Source organism: Leuciscus leuciscus (assembly GCF_965113295.1).
Source record: "Leuciscus leuciscus genome assembly, chromosome: 3".
Classification (NCBI taxonomy): Eukaryota; Metazoa; Chordata; class Actinopteri; order Cypriniformes; family Leuciscidae; genus Leuciscus; species Leuciscus leuciscus.
In genome coordinates, this window is record NC_138727.1 from 62,506,715 (window position 1) to 62,531,836 (window position 25,122).

Genomic DNA, 25,122 nt, shown 5'->3' on the forward strand with positions numbered 1-25,122 from the left:
TGTATCCGTTGGAGTCTTTTGTGCGCGCGGATAAAATGCATTCTAAAACACTTAACGTGAAAAACGTTTAACGACTCAATCTCCTAAAATAGTTAAATTAAAAATATAGGAGGAACGCATTGTGTTCATATTCTGGGTTCATCTGCTTATCTGCACATGAAGTGTGTAGGCTACTGTGTACATTAAGCCACGGTCCGTGCCTTTTAAGCGTTTTAAAAGCTTTTTTCATGTTAAGCATTTTAGAATGTCCCGTGGAAAAACTGCTGGTGCGATCATGGTTTTCCTTAATTTAACTATTTTAGGAGATTGAGTCGTTAAACGTTTTTCACGTTAAGTGTTTTAGAATGTATTTTATCCGCGCGCACAAAAGACTGCAACAGACACAGAGTGAAAGACTGGATTTGTTCTCTCGATCAGGTACAAGTGATTTCAAAACTTTTCAGACGGTTCTAATTTGATTTTTGGATGCTGTGAACATTTTTAGCTGAAAAGACTGCCTCTCCAGTTTAACATTTATTGTTGTTTCTGCAGTTAAAAAGACAAAGTTGAAAATTCTGGCTACTATCGTTATTTTAATAATTTCTTTATTTTAATTTTATTTATTGGTCTGTCAGGGTTATCTAATCTAACTATTTGTGGCTTGTGCTTTGAATATATGTTCCCCTGCACTTTAGGCATTTTGCACACATTTGCTCATCTTGTGACTTGATTCTGAGTTATTTCGTTTTGTATTTTTATTTATTTGAAAGGTATATTCTGTTCATATTTAATTAATTGTTTATTTTTTCGGTGCAGTGTGGACTTTCTGGAGTTATTAATGTTATTTCTTAGTTTTATTGATCCAAAATGTTTTTATACATTTTCTTCTATATCTTTGTGTGATTTTCTGCACATCGTGGCTTTGAAATGTTAAAGCCCCGCCCCCATACACATGATTCGACTATTAGTCGACTATAGGCAAGACTTGACGATTCTGATTCGACTATGAAAATCCATAGTCGGGGACACCCCTAGTGCACAGAAAATTAAGTCAAAATGCCCGTCCTGACAAGTTTCCTCGTAAACGCAGTCGGTTATGAGTTGTAAACAGAGAAAGAAAACGGATGCTCATCATTACCAGTATCGAATACATGCATTCATCTTAAAGTGACAGCAGGCCAATATACCCGCAACTGTTTGTGTCACCAAAGTTAATCAAACAACAAAAGAGAAAGAGAAAATCACTTTTGTAGCTTTAACCCTCTGAGGTCGGAAAACGCGCCCCCGCGTTTTGCTGGATTTTCTTCACATTGTAGTACAATAACGTACTTGGTTACTTACGTAACCTCGGTTCCCTTAGAGATAAGGGAACGAGTACTGCGTTGCAAACGCTGTGGGAAAACTCCTTTTCTCGAGAATATTGAAGCCTTTATTTTAAAACGCATTGCTGCAGCACAGGCGAGAGCATCAGGCTCGCGCGAGCATGCTGATAGGCTGTGCTGTGGCAACTGCACGAACCAATGGCGGATAGGCAGAGGCGCGCGAACCAATCAGGGCGCTTGGCACACTGCCAAAGTCAAGCGCGCGAAAATACACGTGACCATAGAATATAAATACAGATAAAATCCGCCATTTGACAGGTATAATCGACTGAAGCGAAAAAACACCTGACACAAGATAAACAGCACGGCAAGGCAACGCAGTACTCGTCGCAGTTACTTATCTCTAAGGGAACCGAGGTTACGTAAGTAACCAAGTACGTTCCCTTACGAGAACGTTCTCTCGTACTGCGTTGCAAACGCTGTGGGAACGCTATTTAAAACGCCGTGCTATAATCTTGTGGCCGCTCTGACTCACCAAGTACCGGGAAGTTACAGAATTGGCCAAGATAAACGAGACCGAAACATCGGGCCCAGAAATTTAAACCATAAGAAATGGCCAAGGGCCAGTCTTACGTAACCCACAACTCAAGGTGACAACCGTGTGTCTGAGTCAAAAACTAGTCTGGATCCACAGAGCCAGGGTCTAGATAGAGCAGGGCAGGAACATCCAAGTTGTAAAATCTCACAAATGTGGACGGAGCGGACCAACCGGCCGCCGCACAAATGTCCTCGATAGGAACACCACTCGACCAAGCCCACGAAGAGGCGACACCTCTCGTAGAGTGAGCTCTAACACCTATGGGACAGGATAGGCCCAGTGAGGTGTAAGCCAGAGCAATGGCATCAACTATCCATCTGGACAGCGTGAGCTTAGTGACCGGAAGGCCTTTGGTTCGGCCCCCGAAACAAACAAAGAGCTGTTCAGACTGTCTGAAAGAGGCCGAACGCTCTAGATAAATTCTCAAAGCTCTGACAGGGCAGAGCGTGAGAGAATCACTGTCCTCCTCAGTGGGAAGAGCTGACAGAGAAATAACCTGGGCTCTGAACGGAGTTGAGAGCACCTTAGGAACATATCCATGTCTTGGCCTAAGAATGACCTTGGAGTCATTAGGGCCAAACTCCAGACAGGAGGCGCTAGTAGAAAGCACCTGCAGGTCCCCTACTCTCTTCACTGACGCCAGTGCCAGGAGCAGGGCGGTTTTCAGAGAGAGGGGCTTAAGATCAGCTGACTGAAGTGGTTCAAAGGGAGGCCCCTTAAGAGCCCGCAGGACCAGTGAAAGGTCCCAGGCCGGTACAGACGGCGGCCGAGGCGGGTTAAGCCTTCTGGCGCCCTTAAGGAAACGAACTATAAGGTCGCTTTTACCTAAGGAGGCTCCGGCTTCCAATACGTGATAAGCAGCAATGGCTGCCACATACACTTTGAGAGTGGAGGGGGAACGACCCGCGTCCAACATCTCCTGCAGAAAAGAAAGCACTTTTGGTACTTCACACGTGTGTGGGTCGAGGCCTCGAGCTAAACACCAGCTGGAGAACACTGACCATTTAAGGTGATAGAGGCGTCTGGTAGACGGAGCTCTAGCCTCCTTAATAGTGTTCAGGACACCTTCTGGGAGATCCTGGGGTACCCGTTGAGTGGCCATACATGTAGGGCCCACAAGTCGGGACGGGGATGCCAGATTGTCCCGTTGGCCTGAGTCAGAAGGTCGCACCTCACTGGGATTGGCCATGGGTCTGTTACAGACAGTTGCATCAGCTCTGGAAACCAAATCTGGGTTCGCCAGAGAGGAGCTACTAAGAGAACTGCGCTTCTCGTATTCCTGATCCGTTCGATGACCTGAGGGAGCATCGAGACCGGAGGAAACGCATAGAGAGGAAGGTTGGGCCAATCGTGGGCCAACGCATCCCTGCTCTTTGAAAAGAAGATTGGGCAGTGACAGTTGTCTTCTGAGGCGAAAAGATCTACTTCTGCCTTCCCGAAGACCTCCCAAAGCAGGAGAACTGTCTGAGGGTGGAGAGACCATTCCTCTGGGGGGACTCTGCCCCGAGAGAGCATGTCTGCTCCTATGTTCATCGTGCCTGGCACGTGAGCTGCCCTGAGCGAGCGCAGGTTGGTGTGAGCCCATAGCAGGAGCTGAGAGGCTATGGCAAACAGGTTGCGAGACCTGATGCCGCCCTGGCGATTTATGTAAGAGACCACCGACATATTGTCCGTCCGGACCAACACGTGGTGACCAGCCAGGTATGGGAGGAAGGCTTTCAGGGCTAGAAAAATTGCTCTCATTTCGAGGCAGTTGATGTGTAGGCGTTTCTCCGAGCTCGACCAGAGGCCGGAGATAGGCCTGCCCTCGTACAGAGCTCCCCAACCCAGGTTGGAAGCGTCTGTTGAAATCATCCTCCTCTCCGAAACCACCCCCATGCTTACGCCCTGCTGGTACCAGCTGGCGTCTTTCCAAGGGGCCAGGGCTTGAACACAGCGCTGGTCCACCTTGATAATCAAGTGGCCTGAGTGCCAGGCGTGGGGTGGCACCAGAGGTGCTAGCCACAGCTGAAGAGGACGCATACGCAGTAGGCCTAGTTGGAGTACTGATGATGCAGAGGCCATCAGGCCAAGGATCCTCTGAAACGTTCTGAGGGGTACATGAGAGCCCTTTAAGAACGATGCTGCGAGCTGCTGAATCGTTAAAGCACGGGCCGGTGTGGGCCATGCTTTCATAAGTACGGAGTCGAGAACTGTTCCCAGGAACGTGATGCGTTGGCTGGGCAACAGAATACTCTTGGAAAAATTGACCCTGAGCCCCAGACCTTCCAAATGGCTGAGGAGCCAGGCTCTGTGAGTATGTGACTCCGCCTCTGACTGAGTCAGTATGAGCCAGTCGTCGAGGTAGTTTAGGATGCGCATGCCCCGCTGCCTCAGGGGGGAGAGAGCTGCATCCATGCACTTCGTGAAAGTGCGAGGTGCCAGTGCCAGTCCAAATGGTAGAACTGTGTACTGGTATGTCTGCCCCTCGAAGGCGAATCTCAAGAATGGCCTGTGGTGGGGGTTCACTTGAATGTGAAAGTAAGCGTCTTTCAGATCTACTGAGAAAAACCAATCGCCTGGGCGAATTTGCGCCAGGATATGTTTGGTCGTGAGCATTCTGAACGGCCGTGACATGAGAGCCTTGTTCAGATGTCTGAGATCTAAAATGGGTCTCAGGCCGCCGTCTTTCTTTGGAACAAGAAAGTAACGGCTGTAAAAACCTGACTCGCTCTGAGAAGGGGGGATCTTCTCGATGGCCCCTTTTGCCAGCAGACTTAACACTTCGGTGCGGAGGACATGACTCAATGTGCTCCTTACCGTGGTTTGTATAACCGCGTGAAAACGCGGTGGTCTGCGGGCGAACTGAAGCGAATAACCGCGCTTTATGATGTTCATCACCCAATCTGAGATTCCGGGGATAGCTTGCCAAGCTAGAGCCCGCAGAGCCAGAGGTATTATCATATCTGGAACGCCCAGTATCGGGGGCTCGGACTGACATGTATGTAGGTGAGAAATTTTGCTCGATTTGTGCTTTTTGTGGGTCGCTGTTAAAACAGCGTTTGTGTGCAGGGGTGCGTGACAGGTGACGGGCCCATGTACTGCATTTAAAACTGCTCCAACCGCCTGAACTGAAGAGGGGGCTGCGAGTAGCACTCGAGCGACTTTTGGGGCTGGTCCGGCCGCGGCGGGACAATGACCCCTCTTTAAGCTGGTTAGGACGGCTTCTTGGGCTCGTGATCGAGCGTGAGCTTAGGCCGTGGGCCCTGTCGCTTCGGGAACGGGAACCGTTTAGCAGGCTTCGGGTGCTGGCTGGTCTCAGCCGCTGGGCGGGGCTGGAGGACCTGTGAAACTACCCTCTCAGGTCGCGGCGTGCTCTTGGGGCGCCGTTGGACTGAGCTAGAGCGTTTGGGCAGAAAGTGCTTCATAGCGCTGGAAGCTTTCTGAGCCTCGGTGAAGCGTTCTGCGATGCCGCTGACAGACGGGCCGAAGAGACCGGATGGTGTAACTGGAGAGTCGAGGAAGGCGGTCTTATCTGCGTCCCTGATCTCAGTTAAATTCAGCCACAGGTGGCGCTCTAAAACCACCAGGCTGACCATGTTGCGGCCCAGGGCTTGAGCAGTGGTCTTAGTGGCCCGCAGCGCCAAATCCGTTGCACTTCTGAGGTCCTTAAAGGTGTCTGGGTCAGGGCCTGACTCATCCATGGAGCGGAGGAGCTTAGCCTGGAAGACTTGAAGGGTCGCCATGGCGTGAAGTGCAGAGGCGGCTTGACCAGCGGCAGCATAAGCGCGGCTGGCGATGGCCGATGTGGTCCTGCACGGCTTAGATGGGTGCACAGTCTTAGACCTCCAACTACCTGCAGTGGGAGGGCATAAGTGTGCGGCGACCGCTTCCTCCAGTGGAGGGAGAGACATATAGCCTTTTTCTTCAGCGCCGTCAACAGTGGAGAGTGTTGAAGAAGCAGATGAGCGCGTTCGCGCTGAAAAGGGCGCGCGCCAGCTCTTAGTGAGCTCTTCGTGGACCTCAGGCAGAAAGGGGGCGGCGCGCTGACGAGGGGCCTGATGGTGCCCCGGCAGAAACCATTCGTCGAGGCGGCTTCTGGGCGGTTCAACAGGAGAAACCCATTCGAGTCCCAGCTCGTTGACAGCGCGAGACATGACACGGAAGAGTTCGGCGTCGATGTTCGCTCGAGTGTCGGAAGAATCCAACTGAGAGGGGGGGACGGGGTCCGCGGAGCCCGACCAATCCTCGCTCTCAGATGCCGCCACGGAAACTGCGTCATCATTTTCCTCAGCAAATCCGCCAAAAGAGACGAGTCCCGCCGCATCAGATGAGGGGCGTTGGTCGCTCCGAGAAAATAGAACTGGAGAAGGGGGCGTGGGCGAAGCACGTGGAGAAAGGCCCGGCGTGCATTCGCTAAACTCACTGCATTCAGGACGCCTCTGCTCGCGTCGCTTCTTCCTACGGGGCTCGCGGGGCGCCGAAGATGGGCGGGATCACTCACCGACGAAGCGAGGGCGAGTCTCGAGCGTAGAGTAGAAACAGGCATCCCGTCGCAGAAAAGGCAGCCGCCTTTGGTGAGCGCTGACTCGGCGTGCTCAGGGCCGAGACAGGCAGCGCACTGTGTGTGTCTGTCAGACACATGCAGGGGAACCCCGCAAGATAGACAGAGAGAGGGAGGCATTTGAAGCAACGCCTATGCGCTGTGAAAACAGCGATTTTGCCCTTTTAGATAGAGAAAAAGGATACTCGTCGGATGCCACAGGGAAACGCTTGGCTGGCAGGTGCCGAGATGCGAAGCTGTTCCGCTGGAAGGCTTTTCAGACGACGAGCGGCTTCTATCCGGAGATGATCAGCGACGAGGTGAGTCGAGCTGAAGGAGATTAAATCTGTCAAATGGCGGATTTTATCTGTATTTATATTCTATGGTCACGTGTATTTTCGCGCGCTTGACTTTGGCAGTGTGCCAAGCGCCCTGATTGGTTCGCGCGCCTCTGCCTATCCGCCATTGGTTCGTGCAGTTGCCACAGCACAGCCTATCAGCATGCTCGCGCGAGCCTGATGCTCTCGCCTGTGCTGCAGCAATGCGTTTTAAAATAAAGGCTTCAATATTCTCGAGAAAAGGAGTTTTCCCACAGCGTTTGCAACGCAGTACGAGAGAACGTTCTCGTAAGGGAAACTTAAATTACTCCGTCATTTATGGTTATACAGAAAAAAGAAATATAAAAAAAGAATCTGTGATATTTCTACTTTTGTATGTGTCCACTTACAATCAAATCAAAACATTGTGCTTTTGTAAAATAAAGAAAATAAACAGGGTGTGCGTTCTGCCTCTCCGTCGCGGTGAACATTTTTTTCTTGAGCACGTCTATAAACTGAAACAAAACTCAGCGAATACTTCTCACACATTTATGAGCCATATACCTTTATACACATTTAAGTGTGTACTTTTAAATGATCGGATTCAAACTGAAAACAAATATTCTCTGTGCAAGTAATTTGTATAAAACCAACAGGATGTCCAGTATCTCAAACGCTTGCAAATTACTTTTAATTCGGCCACGCCCACTCGCGCAAAAGAGATTCACATGCAAATCTCCACATGGAACGCGAACGCCCTCGTTACCTCAAACACAAAACACCAAAACACTTCACAAGTCTCTGCTTTTCGTCGAGTTTGGAAGACGCGCTGTGAGCTTACATTGGATTTACATCAGAAGAAGAAGAACGCGATTTGAAGACAAGAAAGATGTAAGGTAAGAAATTCTTACTTATTAGTTTATGGTATTGTTGCATAAACTTCACATTGCAGTTGAACTGTTGCTAGATATATGGTGAATATTATACTATTTAGACCCGTGTTTACTGTTAAATACTGTTTGTGGATATCTGCTCAAACATAGATATGTATAACCATAATGTTTAATATTTTGGAGCGCGATGGCGTTTGAAAGGAAAAATGCACCAAACATTAGGCTTTATGTTTTTACTATTATCTCATTTCATATCATCATAACGAATGGAAACATTTGATGTAACATAAGATAATCAATATATTTTTCTCTAGCATTGTTACTGAAATCTTTTGGAAGATTTATAGGCTGCTTTGTAAAATAAAATTATTTTATGCAGTACTGCACATAGCTTATGCCTACAAGGCACAACAAATATGGTGTTCTTTATATTATATATTGTTGGAAACATTTGTGTGTGTGTGTGTGTGTGTGTGTGTGTGTGTGTGTGTGTGTGTGTGTATTCTGTGAATTTTAAAAAGCAATTTTAACCAGAAAAATCTAAAATGTATTCCCAAAATCGTGCAGGCCTAGTTTCTCTTGATACCAGTATGTTCACTTTTTTCTTTTCTTTCAGGGACCAGATGCAACTGAGTCCTGCTGACTTCAACATTCACATGAGTCTCTGTACATGAACATGGTAAAGTGAAAATCAAACACCTTGGAAATGGTATGTACAATGTTTTTAGGAATGGCACAAAGGTCTCTGTCTTTGGATCATTGTTTTCAATGTGCTCTTTTGTCATTTGTATTTTTGGATTATGTTGTGTTGTAAATAAATCCAAACAATCTAAAAGCCATTCTTTATTAAATTCTTTGTGCAAGGTTGCTCTGAATGACAGGGCCTGATCGCTCCTAATAGGGCAGTTAGGGGAGTGTCTTTGTCTTTCTCAGGTGTTAAAAGCTTACATATTCATGAGATGATCACGCCTCTTCGAATATGGCTTTGTCACACAAAACACGTCATAGAAATTTTAAATTAATATATTGTCTTATCTGAATGAGCAGTCAGGGTGATTTTCACATAGTTTTGGAGCAAATATTCTAGGCTACGTCATACAATTTTCAAAAGTCTTGTGAAGAAATAATCAGTATGGGTTTCATGGCCTTATTTCAGTGACAATTTTTTTTTGTATTTTCACAAACCACGCATAAATGTCATTATCTCAAAACTACAAACTTTTACATACATACATGCTGCTGATATATTATTGTAGCAGAGTTTGTGCTGAATACAGTGTAATTAGACTTTAGCCATGAAAATGTCACTAGTAACAGAAAAAAACACAAATGTCAGAGCATGTCAGAACACCTCCAGGCCCAGAAAACAGCTCAGACCTCAGAGGGTTAACACATATAAACTGTATTAAAGGATTAGTTCACCTCAAAATGAAAATTTCCTGGTAATTTACTTGCCATCCAAGATGTCCATGTCTTTCTTTCTTCAGTGGAAAAGAAATTAAGTTTTTTGAGGAAAACATTTCAGGATTTTTCTCCAAACAACGGACTTCAATGGCAACCAGAATGTTGAAGTTCAAATCAATGCCGTTTCAAAGGGCTCTGCACGATCCCAGCTGAAGAATAGGGTCTTATCTGGCAAAAAGATCAGTCATTTTCTAAAAAATGTATATATACTTTTTAACCACAATTGTTCATCTTGTGCTAGTCTGCGACGCGCCACACGTCATTACGTCATCACGTTGAAAAGGTCACAAAAAAAAGAAGAAAATAATAATAATAAATTAAAACAAAGATGTCGGACGATTTTGAAGTTGGAAGATAAAATGAGATGGAATTTTTCTCCCTTCCCTACCTTTTTGAATCAGAGTACACAGACAAATAACTTAGAAAGATGACGTGACGCGTAACCTTTCCAACATGATGACGCAATGTGTGGCGCCTCGCAGACCAGCACAAGACGAACAATTGTGGTTAAAAAGTATATACTTTTTTATTTTTTGTAAATCGATAGACCGATCGTTTCATTTTGAGGTGAACTAATCCTTTAATTATATGAATCATAAAAAATAAAATCCTGTCCTGTCCCTATCCCAGAAAAATGACTCCTTTCCCTCCCACTCCCGTTTTTTTTTTTTTTTTTTTTACAATTACAAATACAGTACAAATCACAGCATGCTCACCTTAGTTGAAAAAAATCTAAATTACGTTTATTTTATTGAACTGAGAGCCAGCTTAAACATTGCACACACATTACATTTCATGTAAATTATCCATGCAAACACACACACACACACACACACAAAATCTGTCTGTCTATCTATATGTATATCTGTCTATCTGCCTGTATGCCTATCGAACATTCTATCTTTTAAAATTGCCACCTGTAAACCTTAAAACTTGCGGTGTTAGCTGTTAAAACTAGTTAAAACTTTCTGGTCTAGCTTTCTCAAGCCAACTTTTAAGTTTGTTTACAAACTTTACTAATCTAGTTTAGAATTCAAATCTACAAAATGAACCAAACTTTCATAAATGCAAACAAAGACAAAACAGACCAGATTTCCTCTGAATTAATAATTGGCTATTGTTACCAATCGAATTAAATTAGTTTAAACATAATTAATCTTAGTAATGCATTGTAGCACAGAGGCTGCATGAAGTGACATTTAGATGTGGTATTTATGCATTTACATTGCAATTACAATTGCATGATTTAATGTTTTAAATATAAAATTCTGAATTTAGAAATAGGAAATGTTAAAAAACGTATGAATTGGCCTACTTTTAGATGGGAATCTAAAGCCGCCCATAGGTGGCAGCAAGTTTTAATGATTGAGTCACTGAATCCTTCAACTGATTCGTTCAAAACAGCTGAATCATTAAGGAACAAAGCAAATTACTGTTTATATGCATGGCTTAGTGAATTAGTGATCCGCCCCCATTTGTTCAAAAACACAGATTCATTCAGCAATGAAATAAAAACAGCACTTTTGCTCATGTCACGTTGTTGAACTATCAGGAGCATTTTTGCCCACATATCTTCTATCTTCTTTCCACATATGTCCAACCCTGACTGGAGAGCAGAACATGTATATCAAAAATTCCAATCATTATAATATGATTTTAATATATATTTTAACATATATTGTGATTAGTGCCATTATCGAATGTTGATTAAGTGATGCTTGATTTTTAAATAATTTCAGACCCCTTCTTCTGATAAACTGCAGCACGAGCAACTATGTGAAAGTGCAACTTTATTTCATTGCAAAATTAAATGAAACATTCCATAAGGCACTAATTCTACACAGAATTTACTACACAGGACACAGCAGAAAGGCATCGCACAAATGTATTTGCCGGCATGCATGTTCATATTAACTTTTTAAATAGTGTACCTGCCCCACACACAACATTCCTTACGGTACTACCGTATTGACGATACTACCGTTTAAAATACAATGGTATCGCCCATATTTTTAAGCTTTAGTATCGCAATACTACTGTAGTACCGGAATATTGGGTAACCCTAATAGCTAGTGCTCTAACATTCTGTTTTTATTTGTCAGTATCCGCAGGAGGAAGAGACTGAGATCAGAGTCTCCAGAACCCAGCGGTGTATCTCTGAAGAGTAACAACTCCATGATTCAACCCCTTACTTTCAGTGATGGACCAGTGACATCTGACCCTCTGTTAGTATAAACATTAACTGGCTAATTTACTGTTATGCATCTCAGATAAATAAGATCATTTAAAATAATTTAAGAAACTCAATGAAAAAACACAAGGGTGCAACTTGAAAAGCGACACCAAAGTCATATCCAGTAACTGATATATTGATATTTCTGATGCTCATTGTAATCACTGCAATTGCTGCTCTTTTATTTTTTCAGCAGGTGTGATATACATGAGCTGATCAGATCTGACACACACACGCACTGGCAGACACACGCACTGGAGATTGGATACCTGCAAAGAGTCAAAGACCTGCACAAAACCAGCATGAAGAACAAGTATGAAAGATTATTTGAAGGAAACAAACTCCAAGAGAATGAAACCCTCCTGAACAGGATATACACACAGCTCTATGTCATAGAGGGAGAGAGAGAAGGAGTGAATGAAGAACATGAGGTTTTACAGATGGAGAAAACAGCCACAACACAACACTCACAAGACACTCCAATCGACTGCAATGACATCTTTAAAGCCTCACCTGAACCAGGATGTGAGGAGAAAGACCAAATCAAGACTGTTCTTACTAAAGGCATCGCTGGAATCGGGAAAACCATCTCTGTGCAGAAGTTCATTCTGGACTGGGCCGAGGGAAAAGCCAATCAGGATGTAGATTTCATGTTTGTGCTTCCATTTCGAGAGCTGAACTTGATCCGAGATCATCAGTACAGTCTTCACAGACTTCTGCTGGACTTTCATCCTGAACTTCAAGGTCTGGACTCAAAGATTTATGAGGAGTGTAAAGTTGTGTTCATCTTTGATGGTCTGGATGAAAGCAGAATCACATTGTTGTTTTCAGACACTCAGAAAGTTTCTGATGTGACTCAGACTTCATCAGTGGGTGTGTTGATGTCAAACCTCATGAAAGGAGAGCTGCTTTCCTCTGCTCTCATCTGGATCACCTCCAGACCAGCAGCAGCCAATCAGATCCCGTCCAAATACATCAACCATCTGACAGAAATTCAGGGGTTCAATGAGCCTCAGAAGGAGGAATATTTCAGGAAGAGAATCGGTGACGAGCATCAAGCCAGGAGAATCATCTCACACATCAAAAGAGCAAGAAGCCTCCACATCATGTGTCACATACCCGTATTCTGCTGGATCTCGTCCACTGTGCTTCAAAAGCTCCTGGAAGAAGATCTGAGTGCAGAAATCCCTCAAACTCTGACTGAAATGTACATCCACTTCCTGCTGATTCAGATCAACATGAGGAATCAGAAGTATGAAGAGAAAGATCCAGAGAAACTCCTGAAGTCCAACAGAGAAGTGATTGTGAAACTTGCTGAAGTGGCTTTCAAACAGCTGATGAAGGGCAATGTGATGTTCTATGAGGAGGACCTGAGAGAGAGCGGCATAGACGTCACTGACGCCTCAGTGTATTCTGGGATTTGCACTGAGATCTTTAAGGAGGAATCTGTGATTCATCAGAGGAAAGTCTACAGTTTCATTCATCTGAGCATCCAGGAGTTTCTTGCTGCTTTCTATTTGTTTTACTTGTATGTAATGAAAAATGTCGACACATCCAAGTTTTTGGATGTAGTTCATTGTCTGCATAGGGAAACAGTCAATAAAGCCCTTAAGAGTAAGAATGGACACCTGGATCTGTGTCTGCGGTTCCTGCTTGGCGTCTCACTGGAGTCCAATCAGAGACTCTTACAGGATCTACTGACACACACAGAGAACAGCTCAGAGAGCATCAGAGAAACCTCACAGTACATTAAAGAGAAGCTCAAAGATGGACATGGACTCTCCGCTGAAAGATCCATCAATCTGTTCCTCTGTCTGCTGGAAGTCAAAGATCAGACTCTGTCGAGAGAGATTCAGGAGTTTTTGAAATCAGACAAACACTCAGAGAAGAAACTCTCTCCTGCTCACTGCTCAACAATCGCCTACATGCTTCAGATGTCAGAGGAGGTGCTGGATGAGCTGGACCTCAAGAAATACAACACATCAGATGAGGGGAGAAGAAGACTGATACCAGCTGTGATCAACTGCACTAAAGCTCTGCGAGTGTTTTTATCTCTCTTGAATACTCATTCAAGTTACTTAATATTTTTATATAACTTCAGTCAAATACATTTTAACTGTTAGATAATTTACAGACAGAAAATTGTGTTCTGCTCTCTTTTAGTCTTGCTGGCTGTAATCTCAGTTGCCAGTCCTGTAAAATTGTGGCATCCGCCCTTCAATCTTCAAACTCGTTCCTGAGAGAGCTGAACCTGAGTAACAATGACCTGTATGATTCAGGAGTGAAGCTGCTCTCTGATGGACTAAAGAGTCCAAACTGTCAGCTGGAGATACTGAGGTGTGTTAGAGCATAGAAGGGATATATACTGTATATACACTCAGCCGGTCGCAATTTTGATGTGTGTTTGTTGATGATCTGACTGTGTGTGTATCTGTAGGTTGTCTGGCTGTATGGTGACAGAGAAAGGCTGTGGTTATGTGTCTTCAGCTCTGAGTTCAAACCCCTCACACCTGAGAGAGCTGGATCTGAGCTACAATCACCCAGGAGAATCAGGAGTTCAGCTGCTCAACGACAAACTGAATGATCCAAACTACAAACTGCAGATACTCAAGTATGTGGGCTAGTTATGAATCATATGTTTCAAAATAGGAATATTTTGTTAAGATAATGTTTTATGAAATGTTGTGCTCCCATTATTTTTTTGCTGACTCTCTGATTTAATACAGAAAAATCCATAAACCTCATGTAAGAACAACATTTTGAATCTGTTATATCCAACTTTAGAGGTGTAAAACTAGAGGTTTTAATTTAATTCAGCTTTTTTAAAAAATACTACACTACAGTTTTATTTTTTCACTATATAAGAAGCGAGTGTAGTTACTGACTTCAGATAAAATCTGCAGAATGTTCATAAAGTGCACAATGAATCAGTGTCAGCCCTGCTCCTGGAGGTCTACCTTCCTGCAGACTTCTGTTCTAACCCCTTGACTTCACAAACCTGCCTGTCATTTTCATGTAAACTTGATTAGCTGGATCAGGTGTGTTTGATTGTGGTTGGAGCTGAACTGCAGGACATTAGTAAATACTGAAAGCAAATTCATATACTTTCTTGAAAAGCTAAAAACAAAAGTCAGAAAAGTCTGGTAAACACCTTCGAACTACTACCATTGGTCCGTGGCGTTTATGTAATAGGTAGTTGTGGCTCTGAGGCTCTTTTTTTTTTTACATGGAAATCTTCTCCGGTTCATTTCTTCTGTTTAGTCTGTCCTTTCACAGCTGACATTTTTGGTTGTTTACCACATATTTACTATTTCAAAAGTATTTTTACTCCTAAGCGAAGAATATATTGGGGCCTAAATATAAGAAACATAAGTTCAACTACTAGTTTCTACGAAAAAACAATGCTTCAGTCAGTTATTCTACTTTTAAATGTGCTTTCTGGGGCTGAATGTCTGTTTTTGTTTTGGTCTGTGTGATCCCATTACACTGCAAATTTGCCCAATAGTATTTCGAAACACGGGTTGCCAGTTGGTGGAAAACACAGCGTATTGCAGCCAGCAAACAACTGGGTCAAAGATTGCAAATTTTACTCAACCTAAAAAGCCTCAGCAGTAAAAACATTGCAAATTATTACATTAGCTGATAAACTTGCAATGTAAGGCTCATGAAAGGAACATGAAATGTATCGCTTTCCATTGTCATGCGCCCTCATTCCTGTTGCGTTTCTCAATCTAGCAAATCGTGTGTGCGTCAATTCTGAGGACGGGGTGGGAGAAACAACTCTCTCCAATATTTTGAATATGGACTGCAGTACCCATTACAACAGCTAGCAGCCAATAGTACATACTGCACCTTTACACATTATTTGTTTTTCTCTCTTCTCAGTTTGGATCATGGAGGAAATTTATGGATCACACCAGGACTGCGGAAATGTGAGTCCTCACACACATGCAAACCTCTGCATTCTTAATGCCACAGCTGTTCTGATCTGTCTTTCTGTGTTCAGATGCTTGTGATCTCACTCTGGATCCAAACACAGCACACACTCGTCTCTCTCTGTCTGATGGGAACAAAAAAACAACATATGTGAAAGAGCAGCAGCCGTATCCTGATCATCCAGAGAGATTTGAGCTCCAGGAGCAGGTTCTGTGTCGAGAGAGTCTGACTGGACGCTGTTACTGGGAGGCTGAATGGACTGGATGGGGTCATGTAGCAGTGGCATATAAAGGAATCAACAAGAGAGGAGGGAGTGAATGTCAGTTTGGACACAATGAAAAGTCCTGGAATCTTTACTGTTGTGATGATAATTACTCTGTCTGGCACAATAGTAAAAGAAAGAACATTCCTGTCCCTCCATCTTGTTCTAACAGAGTAGGAGTGTATGTGGACGTGTCGGCCGGCACTCTGTCCTTCTACAGGGTCTCTGACACACACACACACACACTCACACACTTATACACATTCAACACCACATTCACTGAACCCCTCTATGCTGGATTTAGAGTTTATAATGATTCTTCAGTGTCTCTTTGTCAGATTTAACAGCCTCCTGTGATGAACCAAAAAGACACATATGGAAACACATTTTAAGTCACATCATGACATATAAATTCACAATTATCTGAAATAAAGTCAGAATAAGGAGATAAAAAGTCACAATTGTGACAAATGACGGAATCCAACAAATTCTACATAAAGTGTACAGGAAGGCTCCTCTTCAATGGGCTATGAAGGCCAACCTCCACAGTGCTAATAAGAGATGTGATTGGTCAGATTTGCTTATATGAATAAATTACTGGACCTATCAGAATATTTTGTAAATATGCCAATAGTTCTGTAAACTATATCGATCATACTTAGCAGTTTTGATTGGCTAACACAGACTTACACCCTCTGTCAAACAGGAAAGATTAGGTTAATCCATTTGAGGTAATCGTTATATATTTCCTTTATATTTTCTAAGAAATACATGAGAGGTGGCAGTAAGATAAACCAGATGCTTGCTGTTTTTTATAGCACTACTACAAACTCTATGGTGTTTGCGGTGTCTACATAGGGTCAATTATCATTTCATAAACACACAACAGTAGTCAAGCTGTTTTTTATGTTTTATTTAAATACATAACATTTATTGTTATATATATATATATATATATATATATATATATGAATTATTTAACATTTCATAACTTTTGAATTTTTTTTTGCTGTCCTGATTTGTCACTCCTTCACTGAAGGGTTAATTAACTGTTATTGTGTGAGTCAGTGGAGATTTCAGGGAGTCAGAGATGATGGTCTGTAGAAACACTCTGGTTCTTCATTTGATCTCATAAAGCTACTGTAGATTTTGTCACAGTTTCAGAGGATCCTCAGTCTCAGTTTCATCCTGCTGGATTGTCCGGAAAGATCCATTTTATGGTTTTGCTGTAAGTTTTACCTCACTCTGTGTTTAACACTATTGTCTTTGCAAAAGTATGCCAAAACTACAATTCTGAGTAATTCAAATGTTTGTCTTTGATTTGGTTCAACCTTGACTTGTTACACTTTATAGTTACCTCTTTTATATCTCTTAATTACTTTTTTCTGTGTTTTTGAAAACTTAAAATTGGTTTATTCAAGTCCAAATAAATTGCAAAAAAATATAAATTAATATGAATGAATCTTAGTAACTTCTAAGCATCAGATCAGGTGAAAATGACTCTGTAATTTAACATCTGTACAGTGTAGCACTGTTACTGGTTTGGTTCAATAAATCTTTGCACATTATGAATGGACTGTGTGTGATGTTACATCTGTAAAGTTCAGATTGAGGACTGAGAGATTCAGACAATAAACATTGAGATGATGCAGTGATTAGTGTGTGTTTAAAGCAGACGTCACACACTCACACACTGTCTGCTCTCCTCTATTTCATGTGTCTTTCTGATTCTCAGTCTGTTTTCGTTCTTCATTGGTTCCTCTCTCATGTCCTGAATGGATGTGTTGTTGGAGTCTCTGCTGCTGGACGGGGGTCAAAAGTCAATGAAAAAAGAAAATTACGGACATTCAAGCTAAAACATTGGGTATTTAAATGCTGTCTATTTTGTGATAAATTCATACGTTCTTTGTTACAATGTATAACATAAACAGGCTTCTGCTCTTATGAGTTTAAAACCATAGAAATAAACATTATTTTATTGTCAAAACAAATGAACTCAATTCAATTCTGCATTATTTATTCACAGCTGCTGAAATAGCCTTAACTAGTTTTATTTTCTCGCATAGCCAGACCTTTTTCCAGCCTTCAGGAGCAATTCTAGACCCTTTACATATAACTTTGAGCAGGCACAGAGCAGCCATAACGTGTCTATAACATCTACCTTCACTTTATTTGAGCGGGGAAGCGGCTACATGTGTGCCATGAAGCCAAACTCAACCATATGATGGCATGGCAAGATTTCACTTCAAATAAGCCAACATATGAACAGAACTTCAGTGTGAGTTAACTCAGGCTTCAACCAAATGCAGAAGGATAAGCAGGCAAGAGACAGTGATGGCAACAAATTAGAAAAGATTTATTGATTCATTTGCATTTTTATCAAAGATTTGTAAATGTTCTCATAACTAAGTGGGTGGGAAATTGACTGCACATTGTCTCCATTTCATGGACATGGGTGGAGACGACAACTTATTAATCGGTTATGTCGTTAATACAGTAAAATGGTAATAGAAAAGTATATGATGAAATTTCATTAAATGGGATCAAGTAAAAAAAAAAAAAAAGAATGATATATAAAAATGACGAATTAGGTTATATATAAATTAATAAATGTCAGCACAGATTTATGTCTTGAGCTCAGTATTCCTTTTACCTACTTTAAATGTTTCATTTCAGAAACAAATTTAGAGCACATTTCTTTAGAGCACACACTCTTTTTTTTAATTTTATATTTATACTTTTTTTGTTTAGATGTCGAGTTAAAGAGTGCCATAAAAGTGTGATTTTGATTGAACCTGCACATACTCAAAGTCCAGGGAACAGGTAGAATTTTTTTGTAAGCGTGACTCTTTCTATACATGGCAATACTTTGCAATGCCATGTGAAACGTGGGTCGTTATCCATGCGTGAGCTGACCTAAAAAAAAAAAAACCAAAACAATTTGAAAGTGAAAAAACTGTACTGTACTTTAAAAAATCAAAAATGAAAATCAAAACATTGGAGAAGTAAACCAATTAAAATTTTCTTTATTTACCTTCCTGAACAGTTCCATGATGTCATCATTATGAGCCCTTTCACAGAACACCTCCATGATGTAGTTGACAAAAAAAGATCCTTTGATACTATTTCTGTACGAAGTGATACCTGTGGGGATAAATCTAGGGTAAGTTAAAGGCACACTGTGGAGAAACCCCCCCCCCCCCCACCCCCCCACACACACACACACACACACACACACTTATTTATGTTTATGTGAGATATTGAAAACTGTTCTCATGATAATCGCAATAATCAACGTCAACAGCGTCGTCTGATATCCCTCAGGACTATGTGATAAATACACCTCACAACACCTGAGTTCAGCTGGCAAACTAGTTTGTGAGGCAAGCTAGGCAATAAAACATAGCGCAAAAAACACGTAAGAGAAACGAGTGTTTGTTAGCAAGTCTGTTAACAGCTCTGATAATCGAAAGCTAGCTAGACATATATGGAAATTATTGGACTGGTCTAATTATCAGCAATGGATGAATGAACAGCATGTAAAAAAATGACATACTACAAGCAAGCGCAACAACATACAACATGCTGTAGAATGCAAACAAGTTTACAAATAAGAGATTTATTTACTGGCCACTTCATGCGTTTTCTCAGATCGGATTTCTGATTTATCAAAACGATTCCATTTACACCTGGTCACATAAATGTGTTTTTGCGAAACGGATTTAAATCCGATCTTCAATTCTCGCGCTATATGCAGATTTAATAGAGTGCACGTCACCGAAAGCAACAGATATGAGCTGAATTTTATTGATCATCAGCTAAAATTTAAAAATCAAAGACCGCAATAAGAGAGAGCAGTAACAGCCCTGGTAAGATCATTTCGTTTCTTTACTTTTAATGATGAAGATTGTGTGTTAAGCGTCTGCGACTTACTTTCACTTTGATTTGCGATAGTTTGCACGTTGGCTTGATGAATCGATGCTCAGCTGCGGTAATGCGTGTTCCAGTAGCGTTGTCATATCTGGCAATAACATATAGACTATAACACACTCTCACACGTTTTTTTATTTATTTTTTTAACATTTTTGGGAGGAGTACAATTTACATAGGCCCTATGTGGTTTCAACAACCAGATGCATTTACACTTGTCCAGTTTCGTCTGGAATGCGGCACATACCTCCTCCTGAAGTGGTTTGAGCGATCGGATTCAAATCCGTCTTGAATGCGTTTCGGAGGACATTTACACCTGGACTTTTCACGATCAGATAGCTATCCGATCTGAGAAAACGCATGAAGTGGCCAGGTGTAAACAGCCCCCATGACAAAAACATACGCACGAAAGCCGAAAACAAACGCTGGTTGGCCTCTCATGTCCATAGACAGTATATAAACGCTCACCTCCAAATTTGAGGAAGTGGTGGGGGAAGTGACGTATGCCGTAAAGCAGTCGAATTTTGTAGTTCTTTTTGTGCTCGGGTTACTACCCGAACCAGGGCTGGACTGGGACAAAAAATCGGCCCGGGCATTTTGGCCCAGACTGGCCCACTATATGATCATAAACACCACCCATCTTTGCACGCCCTTAATTATATGCATACCAACTCCTATTCCTTAAAACCACTAATGCCATGTAATGAGTGAGTATAGGAACGAGTGAAAATTTGACATTTATTAATTAATAGAGTTGAACTATACTCCACAGGGATGAATCCTAAAACAAGCTATAAGCTGCAATGGCATAGCAATACCAGTGTTTCTCACAGGATTTTTGGTAAAACTGTGGTGGGTGGACCTTGGTTCTTCTAGGGGGGTCCGGGGGCATGCCCCCCCGTGAGAAAATGTTGTGCATTTTAATGTTAAATTCATCAATCTGGTGCACTTTGAGAGTTCAAAATTAAAAGCTCCAACCCATATTCAGTGTACAAATTAAACGAAAAATTCAAACCTCTTTTAGTTACAGTGTCTATTTACATTACACCTACTACATAATAATAGTTATAATATTAATCCAATGACAGTAATAGCCATATTTTGTAAAACAAATGCACAAAAAAATAAAGGAAACTTTCATAATTAGTTTTGTACCAATTTCTATACTTGAAAGAGATAAGTACATGATCTTTTATTTTGACGCAAACTGCATCAAGCTTTTATTTTGGCGGAAAACATGGTTTACAAACGTCTCTCATTATATTTCTAGTGAATTGCGGTAATCGTCTTTATATACTGTCTATGTAATCGTCAACTATGCAATGTGGAAATAATCTGTAACTGGGTTATGGGTTCCTACACTCGATCATGACATAGCTTAAAGGTATAGCGGAGGATTTTCCCAAATTTTAGAAAAGAACCGCCCTCTCCACTTTTTGAAAAAATGCACATGCGCAACACTCTACCTGCTCCCGAGAGGGAACGCCTATTAAACGCTAGCATCGCTAATCATAGCTTACATTAAAGGGCACCTATTATGCAAAATTCACTTTTACATGGTGTTTGAACATAAATGTGTGTTGGCAGTGTGTGAGCAAAACCACCCTAGAATGATAAAAATCCACCCAGTAGTTTTTTTACTATCTCAATAAATCACAAGCACTGTCTCAGAACGCCCTGTTCTAGATTTCCCTCACTGTGACGTAGAAATGCGCTAAGCCCCACCGACGCGGTTTGATTGACAGTCTGGTTTTGGCATAGACCCCGCCCTCGGTGATCTGCATCCTCCATTGTTTCAACGACAGCCGGTGTGTAATGTCTCATAAGAAGTGTAACTTAGGTGTTCTGTTGTGGAATTTAAGAATGGACATAGTAGTCTTCACTGACATCAGAGCCACTGAAAACGCAGCGGATGGATTTTATTTATGAAGAAACGGCGCCACTTAAACTTCCTTCATTTTCTGACTGACTGTTTAGTGAACGAGGGTCAAAGTTAATCATCTTGCCTACAGTTCGCGATTCAACGTCACCTCCAGAAGTAAGTGTATTTTATGATTTTTGAGCAAATAGTCATTTCAATCGATGTCAGCCAGTTCAACAACAAATGCGTCTAAAGCTATTTATTGTCGTCATCATAGATGTCTCAACAAACAACGTCAGACAGTTTTATGTCACGTAGGCTATCATTTTTTGCAGCGATTACAAATGTAAATAAATTAAGGTCTGCTCTATCTCCATAGACAGTATATAAACGTCTATCTCCCTCCCCTTAAGAAAAAAATTAATAAATCGTTTGTACTTAGCAAACGTTATCACAGTATTTGTGTGTGTGTGTGTGTGTGTGTGTGTGTGTGTGTGTGTGTGTGTAGTTTAAAAAAATTGCGCTAACGTTATCACAGTTCGTGTGTGTGTGTGTGTGTGTGTGTGTGTTGCACATCCATAATTGCAAAGGGGACGCGATTAAAACTTTGTAAGTACATAAATGTATCAAATAACCATTCCGAGACGTTTAGTCCATTCTCATTCGTGTCTCTTCATCATCTGGGTCCAGCAGCAGGGCGGGGATATGCAGCTCATTAACATTTAAGGTGGTACACTCCAAAACAGATCTTTTTAAAACAGGCCTGTTAGAAATATAATTTTCTTATCTCAGCTCTCTCTAGGAGAAAACATGTCCTGCCTGCACATTCCTTTGCATTTATGTAATTCAAACATTTATGTAAGTTAAACATCTGTTTCATATTAAGAAGCACCCCATTGTAGAAGGGGGGAGAAAGGGTTCTATTCTTTTCTATGTATTGTGTATGACCAAAGCCTTTTGGACCACAAGGCAAGGAAGGAGATCTGATCGGATATTGACCATGTATAGATATCTTATACAACAGTATATATGATACTTATGATGTCATGTATGTTCTCATTGGTTGAGATGGTGATACTCCCTATACATTTTCAGTATATATTCTTTGTCTAGAACAATGGGAAGCTAAGCTATTTTCTGAGCTTCCCAGGCTGGTCTTTTCTTTTCTTTTTGTTTTATTCATTCATTACACCAAATAAAGGACGGAGATAAAAAGGCACTAATCGTTTGGAGGAATTCATTTCTTACAAATGGGGGCTTGTCCGATCTATTCCAGATGGTAAGAACATTTCTTTTTTAAATAAGAACAGTTTTTTACCTATCTGCTGAAATAGACATATTTTGATACGTGCCGTGATTTGTCAAGTCAAGTCAAGTCAAGTTTATTTGTATAGCGCTTTTCACAATACAGATTGTATCAAAGCAGCTTCACAGTATTAAATTAAAATAATACAACAAAGTTTGTTTCAAGAGGAATTTATTGATTGATAAAATTAAATTAAATATCCCCAAAATATCCCCAACTGAGCAAGCCAAAGGCAACAGTGGCAAGGAACCGAAAAACTTCATCAAGTGACCTAATGGTGTCCTAAAACTCCATCAGGTGACCTAATGGAGAAAAAAAAACCTTGGGAGAACCCAGGCTCAGTCGGGGGCCAGTTCTCCTCTGGCATTTATGAGCTAGAGGCCGGATTGTAGTTTGAACTGTAGGATTATATGAATGCCTGGCTGAAGAGATGCGACTTTAATCTAGTTTTAAACTGGGAGAGCGAGTCTGAGCAACGAACAGTATCAGGAAGACTATTCCAGAGTTTTGGAGCCAAATGTGAGAATGCTCTCCCTCCTTTGGTGGTTCTGGATATCCTAGGTATGACCAAAAGCCTTGAATTTAGTGATCTTAAAGAGCGCGATGGATTATAGGGTGATAAAAGATCCGTTAAATAGACTGGAGCTAAGCCGTTTAGGGCTTTATAGGTCAGTAGCAATACCTTGTAATTAATACGGAACTTTATAGGTAACCAATGCAGTGATGATAAAATCGGTGTTATATGATCATATTTTCTTGATCTAGTAAGAACTCTAGCGGCGGCATTTTGGACTAACTGTAGCTTGTTTATTGAGGATGCAGGACAACCAGCTAGTAAAGCATTACAGTAATCCAGTCTCGAGGTCATGAATGCATGAACTAACTTTTCTGCATCAGAAACTGATAGCATATTACGTAGCTTAGCAATGTTTCTAAGGTGGAAAAATGCTGTTTTTGTAACATATGAAATATGATTTTCAAAAGACAGGTTGCAATCGAGTATGACACCCAGGTCTTTTACTGTAGAGGATAAAGTAACAGGACATCCTATGATGTTAAAGTTGTATTGTGTGAGGTTTTGTGGGCGGTTTTTTGAACCGATAAGTATTACCTCTGTCTTGTCTGGATTTAATAAAAGAAAATTACGGGTCATCCAATCTTTTATATCTTTAACACACTCTGTCAATTTGGAAAATTTTGCGTTTTCATCCGGCCGTGATGAAATATATATTTGAGTGTCATCAGCATAACAATGGAAACTAATTCCATGTTTCCTTATAATATTTCCAAGTGGCATCATATATATTGAAAATAACAGAGGGCCTAATACAGATCCCTGCGGCACTCCATAGTTTACTGGAGTTATGATCGATTTTTCTCCATTTAAATAGACAAAATGGTAGCGGTCAGATAGGTATGATTTGAACCAGCTTAGTGCTTGTCCTTGAACACCAGTATAATTTTGTAGTCGATCTAAGAGTAATGTATGATCTATAGTATCGAACGCAGCACTAAGATCAAGTAAAACTAGTATTGAGATACAGCCTTGGTCAGAAGCTAAAAGTAAATCATTTGTGATTTTAACGAGCGCAGTTTCAGTGCTATGATGCGGTCTGAATCCAGACTGAAACTTTTCATAGATCTCATTTTGTTGCAAGAAAGAGCCCAGTTGAGCGGACACCACTTTTTCTAATATTTTAGACATAAATGGAAGATTTGAAATGGGTCTATAATTTGCTAGATTATTATGATCTAATTGTGGTTTCTTAATGAGAGGTTTTATAACTGCCAGTTTAAATGTTCTTGGAACATGACCTAAAGATAAAGACGAGTTAATAATATTGAGGAGAGGATCTTCCACTACAGGTAACACTTCTTTCAGTAGTTTAGTTGGTATAGGATCTAATAAACATGTTGTTGTTTTAGATGAAGTGATAAGTTTATTTAACTCTTTTTGTTCTATAGTTGCAAAGCACTGTAATTGTTCTTTCGGGGTGATAATTGAAGCTGAATTATAAGGCGCGATTGAAGATTGAACGTTTACAATTGTGGTTCTGATGCTTTCTATTTTCTCAGTGAAGAAGTTCATGAAATCATTACTACTGAACTGTAACAAGATATTTTGTTCGGGTGACGTCTGTTTATTTGTTAGTCTAGCCACGGTGTTAAATAAAAACCTTGGATTGTTTTGGTTGTTTTCTATTAGTTTGCGGAGGTGCTCAGCCCTGGCCGCTTTTAGGGCCTTTTTATAACGTGACATACTGTCTTTCCACGCGATTCTAAAGACCTCTAAATTAGTTTGTTTCCATTTACGCTCTAAAATACGCGTTTCTCTCTTTAAAACATGCGTAGTATTGTTATACCATGGTCCTTTATTTTTCTCTCTGACCTTTTTTAATTTAATAGGTGCAACCACATCCAATGTTCTAGAGAGAATGGTGCTCATAGTGCTAGTTAGTTCTTCTAGTTCATCTGTTTGTTTGGGTTCAGGCAGCAGCT

General features: G+C 41.3%; 4 protein-coding genes across 4 annotated transcripts in view; 3 read left to right on the forward strand and 1 right to left on the reverse strand.

Moving 5' to 3' along the window:
• Positions 1-17,098, forward strand: part of LOC309493651 (NACHT, LRR and PYD domains-containing protein 3-like) — a 78,160-nt gene extending 61,062 nt beyond the window's left edge. The window contains exons 7-8 of the mRNA XM_082162837.1: positions 15,214-15,260; positions 15,335-17,098. Of these exons, the coding sequence (XP_082018963.1) occupies positions 15,214-15,260; positions 15,335-15,870 (583 nt within the window). The 3' untranslated portion in view covers positions 15,871-17,098. The remainder of the gene's footprint in view (positions 1-15,213; positions 15,261-15,334) is intronic.
• LOC309493675 (protein NLRC3-like) overlaps positions 1-25,122 on the forward strand; it is a gene marked incomplete at its 3' end in the record, with an annotated part of 62,355 nt that overhangs the window by 1,326 nt on the left and 35,907 nt on the right. The window contains exons 2-3 of the mRNA XM_082162865.1: positions 11,198-11,320; positions 11,522-11,537. Of these exons, the coding sequence (XP_082018991.1) occupies positions 11,198-11,320; positions 11,522-11,537 (139 nt within the window). The remainder of the gene's footprint in view (positions 1-11,197; positions 11,321-11,521; positions 11,538-25,122) is intronic.
• On the reverse strand, positions 1,291-4,068 carry LOC309493728 (uncharacterized protein). The gene is made up of 2 exons (XM_082162941.1): positions 1,750-4,068; positions 1,291-1,704 (listed from the first exon to the last, which is right to left on the reverse strand). The coding sequence occupies exon 1, from the start codon at positions 4,064-4,066 to the stop codon at positions 1,979-1,981; it is 2,088 nt and encodes a 695-aa protein (XP_082019067.1). The 5' UTR covers positions 4,067-4,068; the 3' UTR covers positions 1,291-1,704; positions 1,750-1,978.
• LOC309493662 (NACHT, LRR and PYD domains-containing protein 3-like) overlaps positions 11,592-25,122 on the forward strand; it is a 52,819-nt gene continuing 39,288 nt past the window's right edge. The window contains exons 1-2 of the mRNA XM_082162848.1: positions 11,592-13,366; positions 13,492-13,665. Of these exons, the coding sequence (XP_082018974.1) occupies positions 11,631-13,366; positions 13,492-13,665 (1,910 nt within the window). The 5' untranslated portion in view covers positions 11,592-11,630. The remainder of the gene's footprint in view (positions 13,367-13,491; positions 13,666-25,122) is intronic.

Bases quoted from the DNA above. Each gene is read 5' to 3' on its own strand.
- LOC309493728 (XM_082162941.1), bottom strand. From the start codon at position 4,066: ATGGCCCACACCGGCCCGTGCTTTAACGATTCAGCAGCTCGCAGCATC.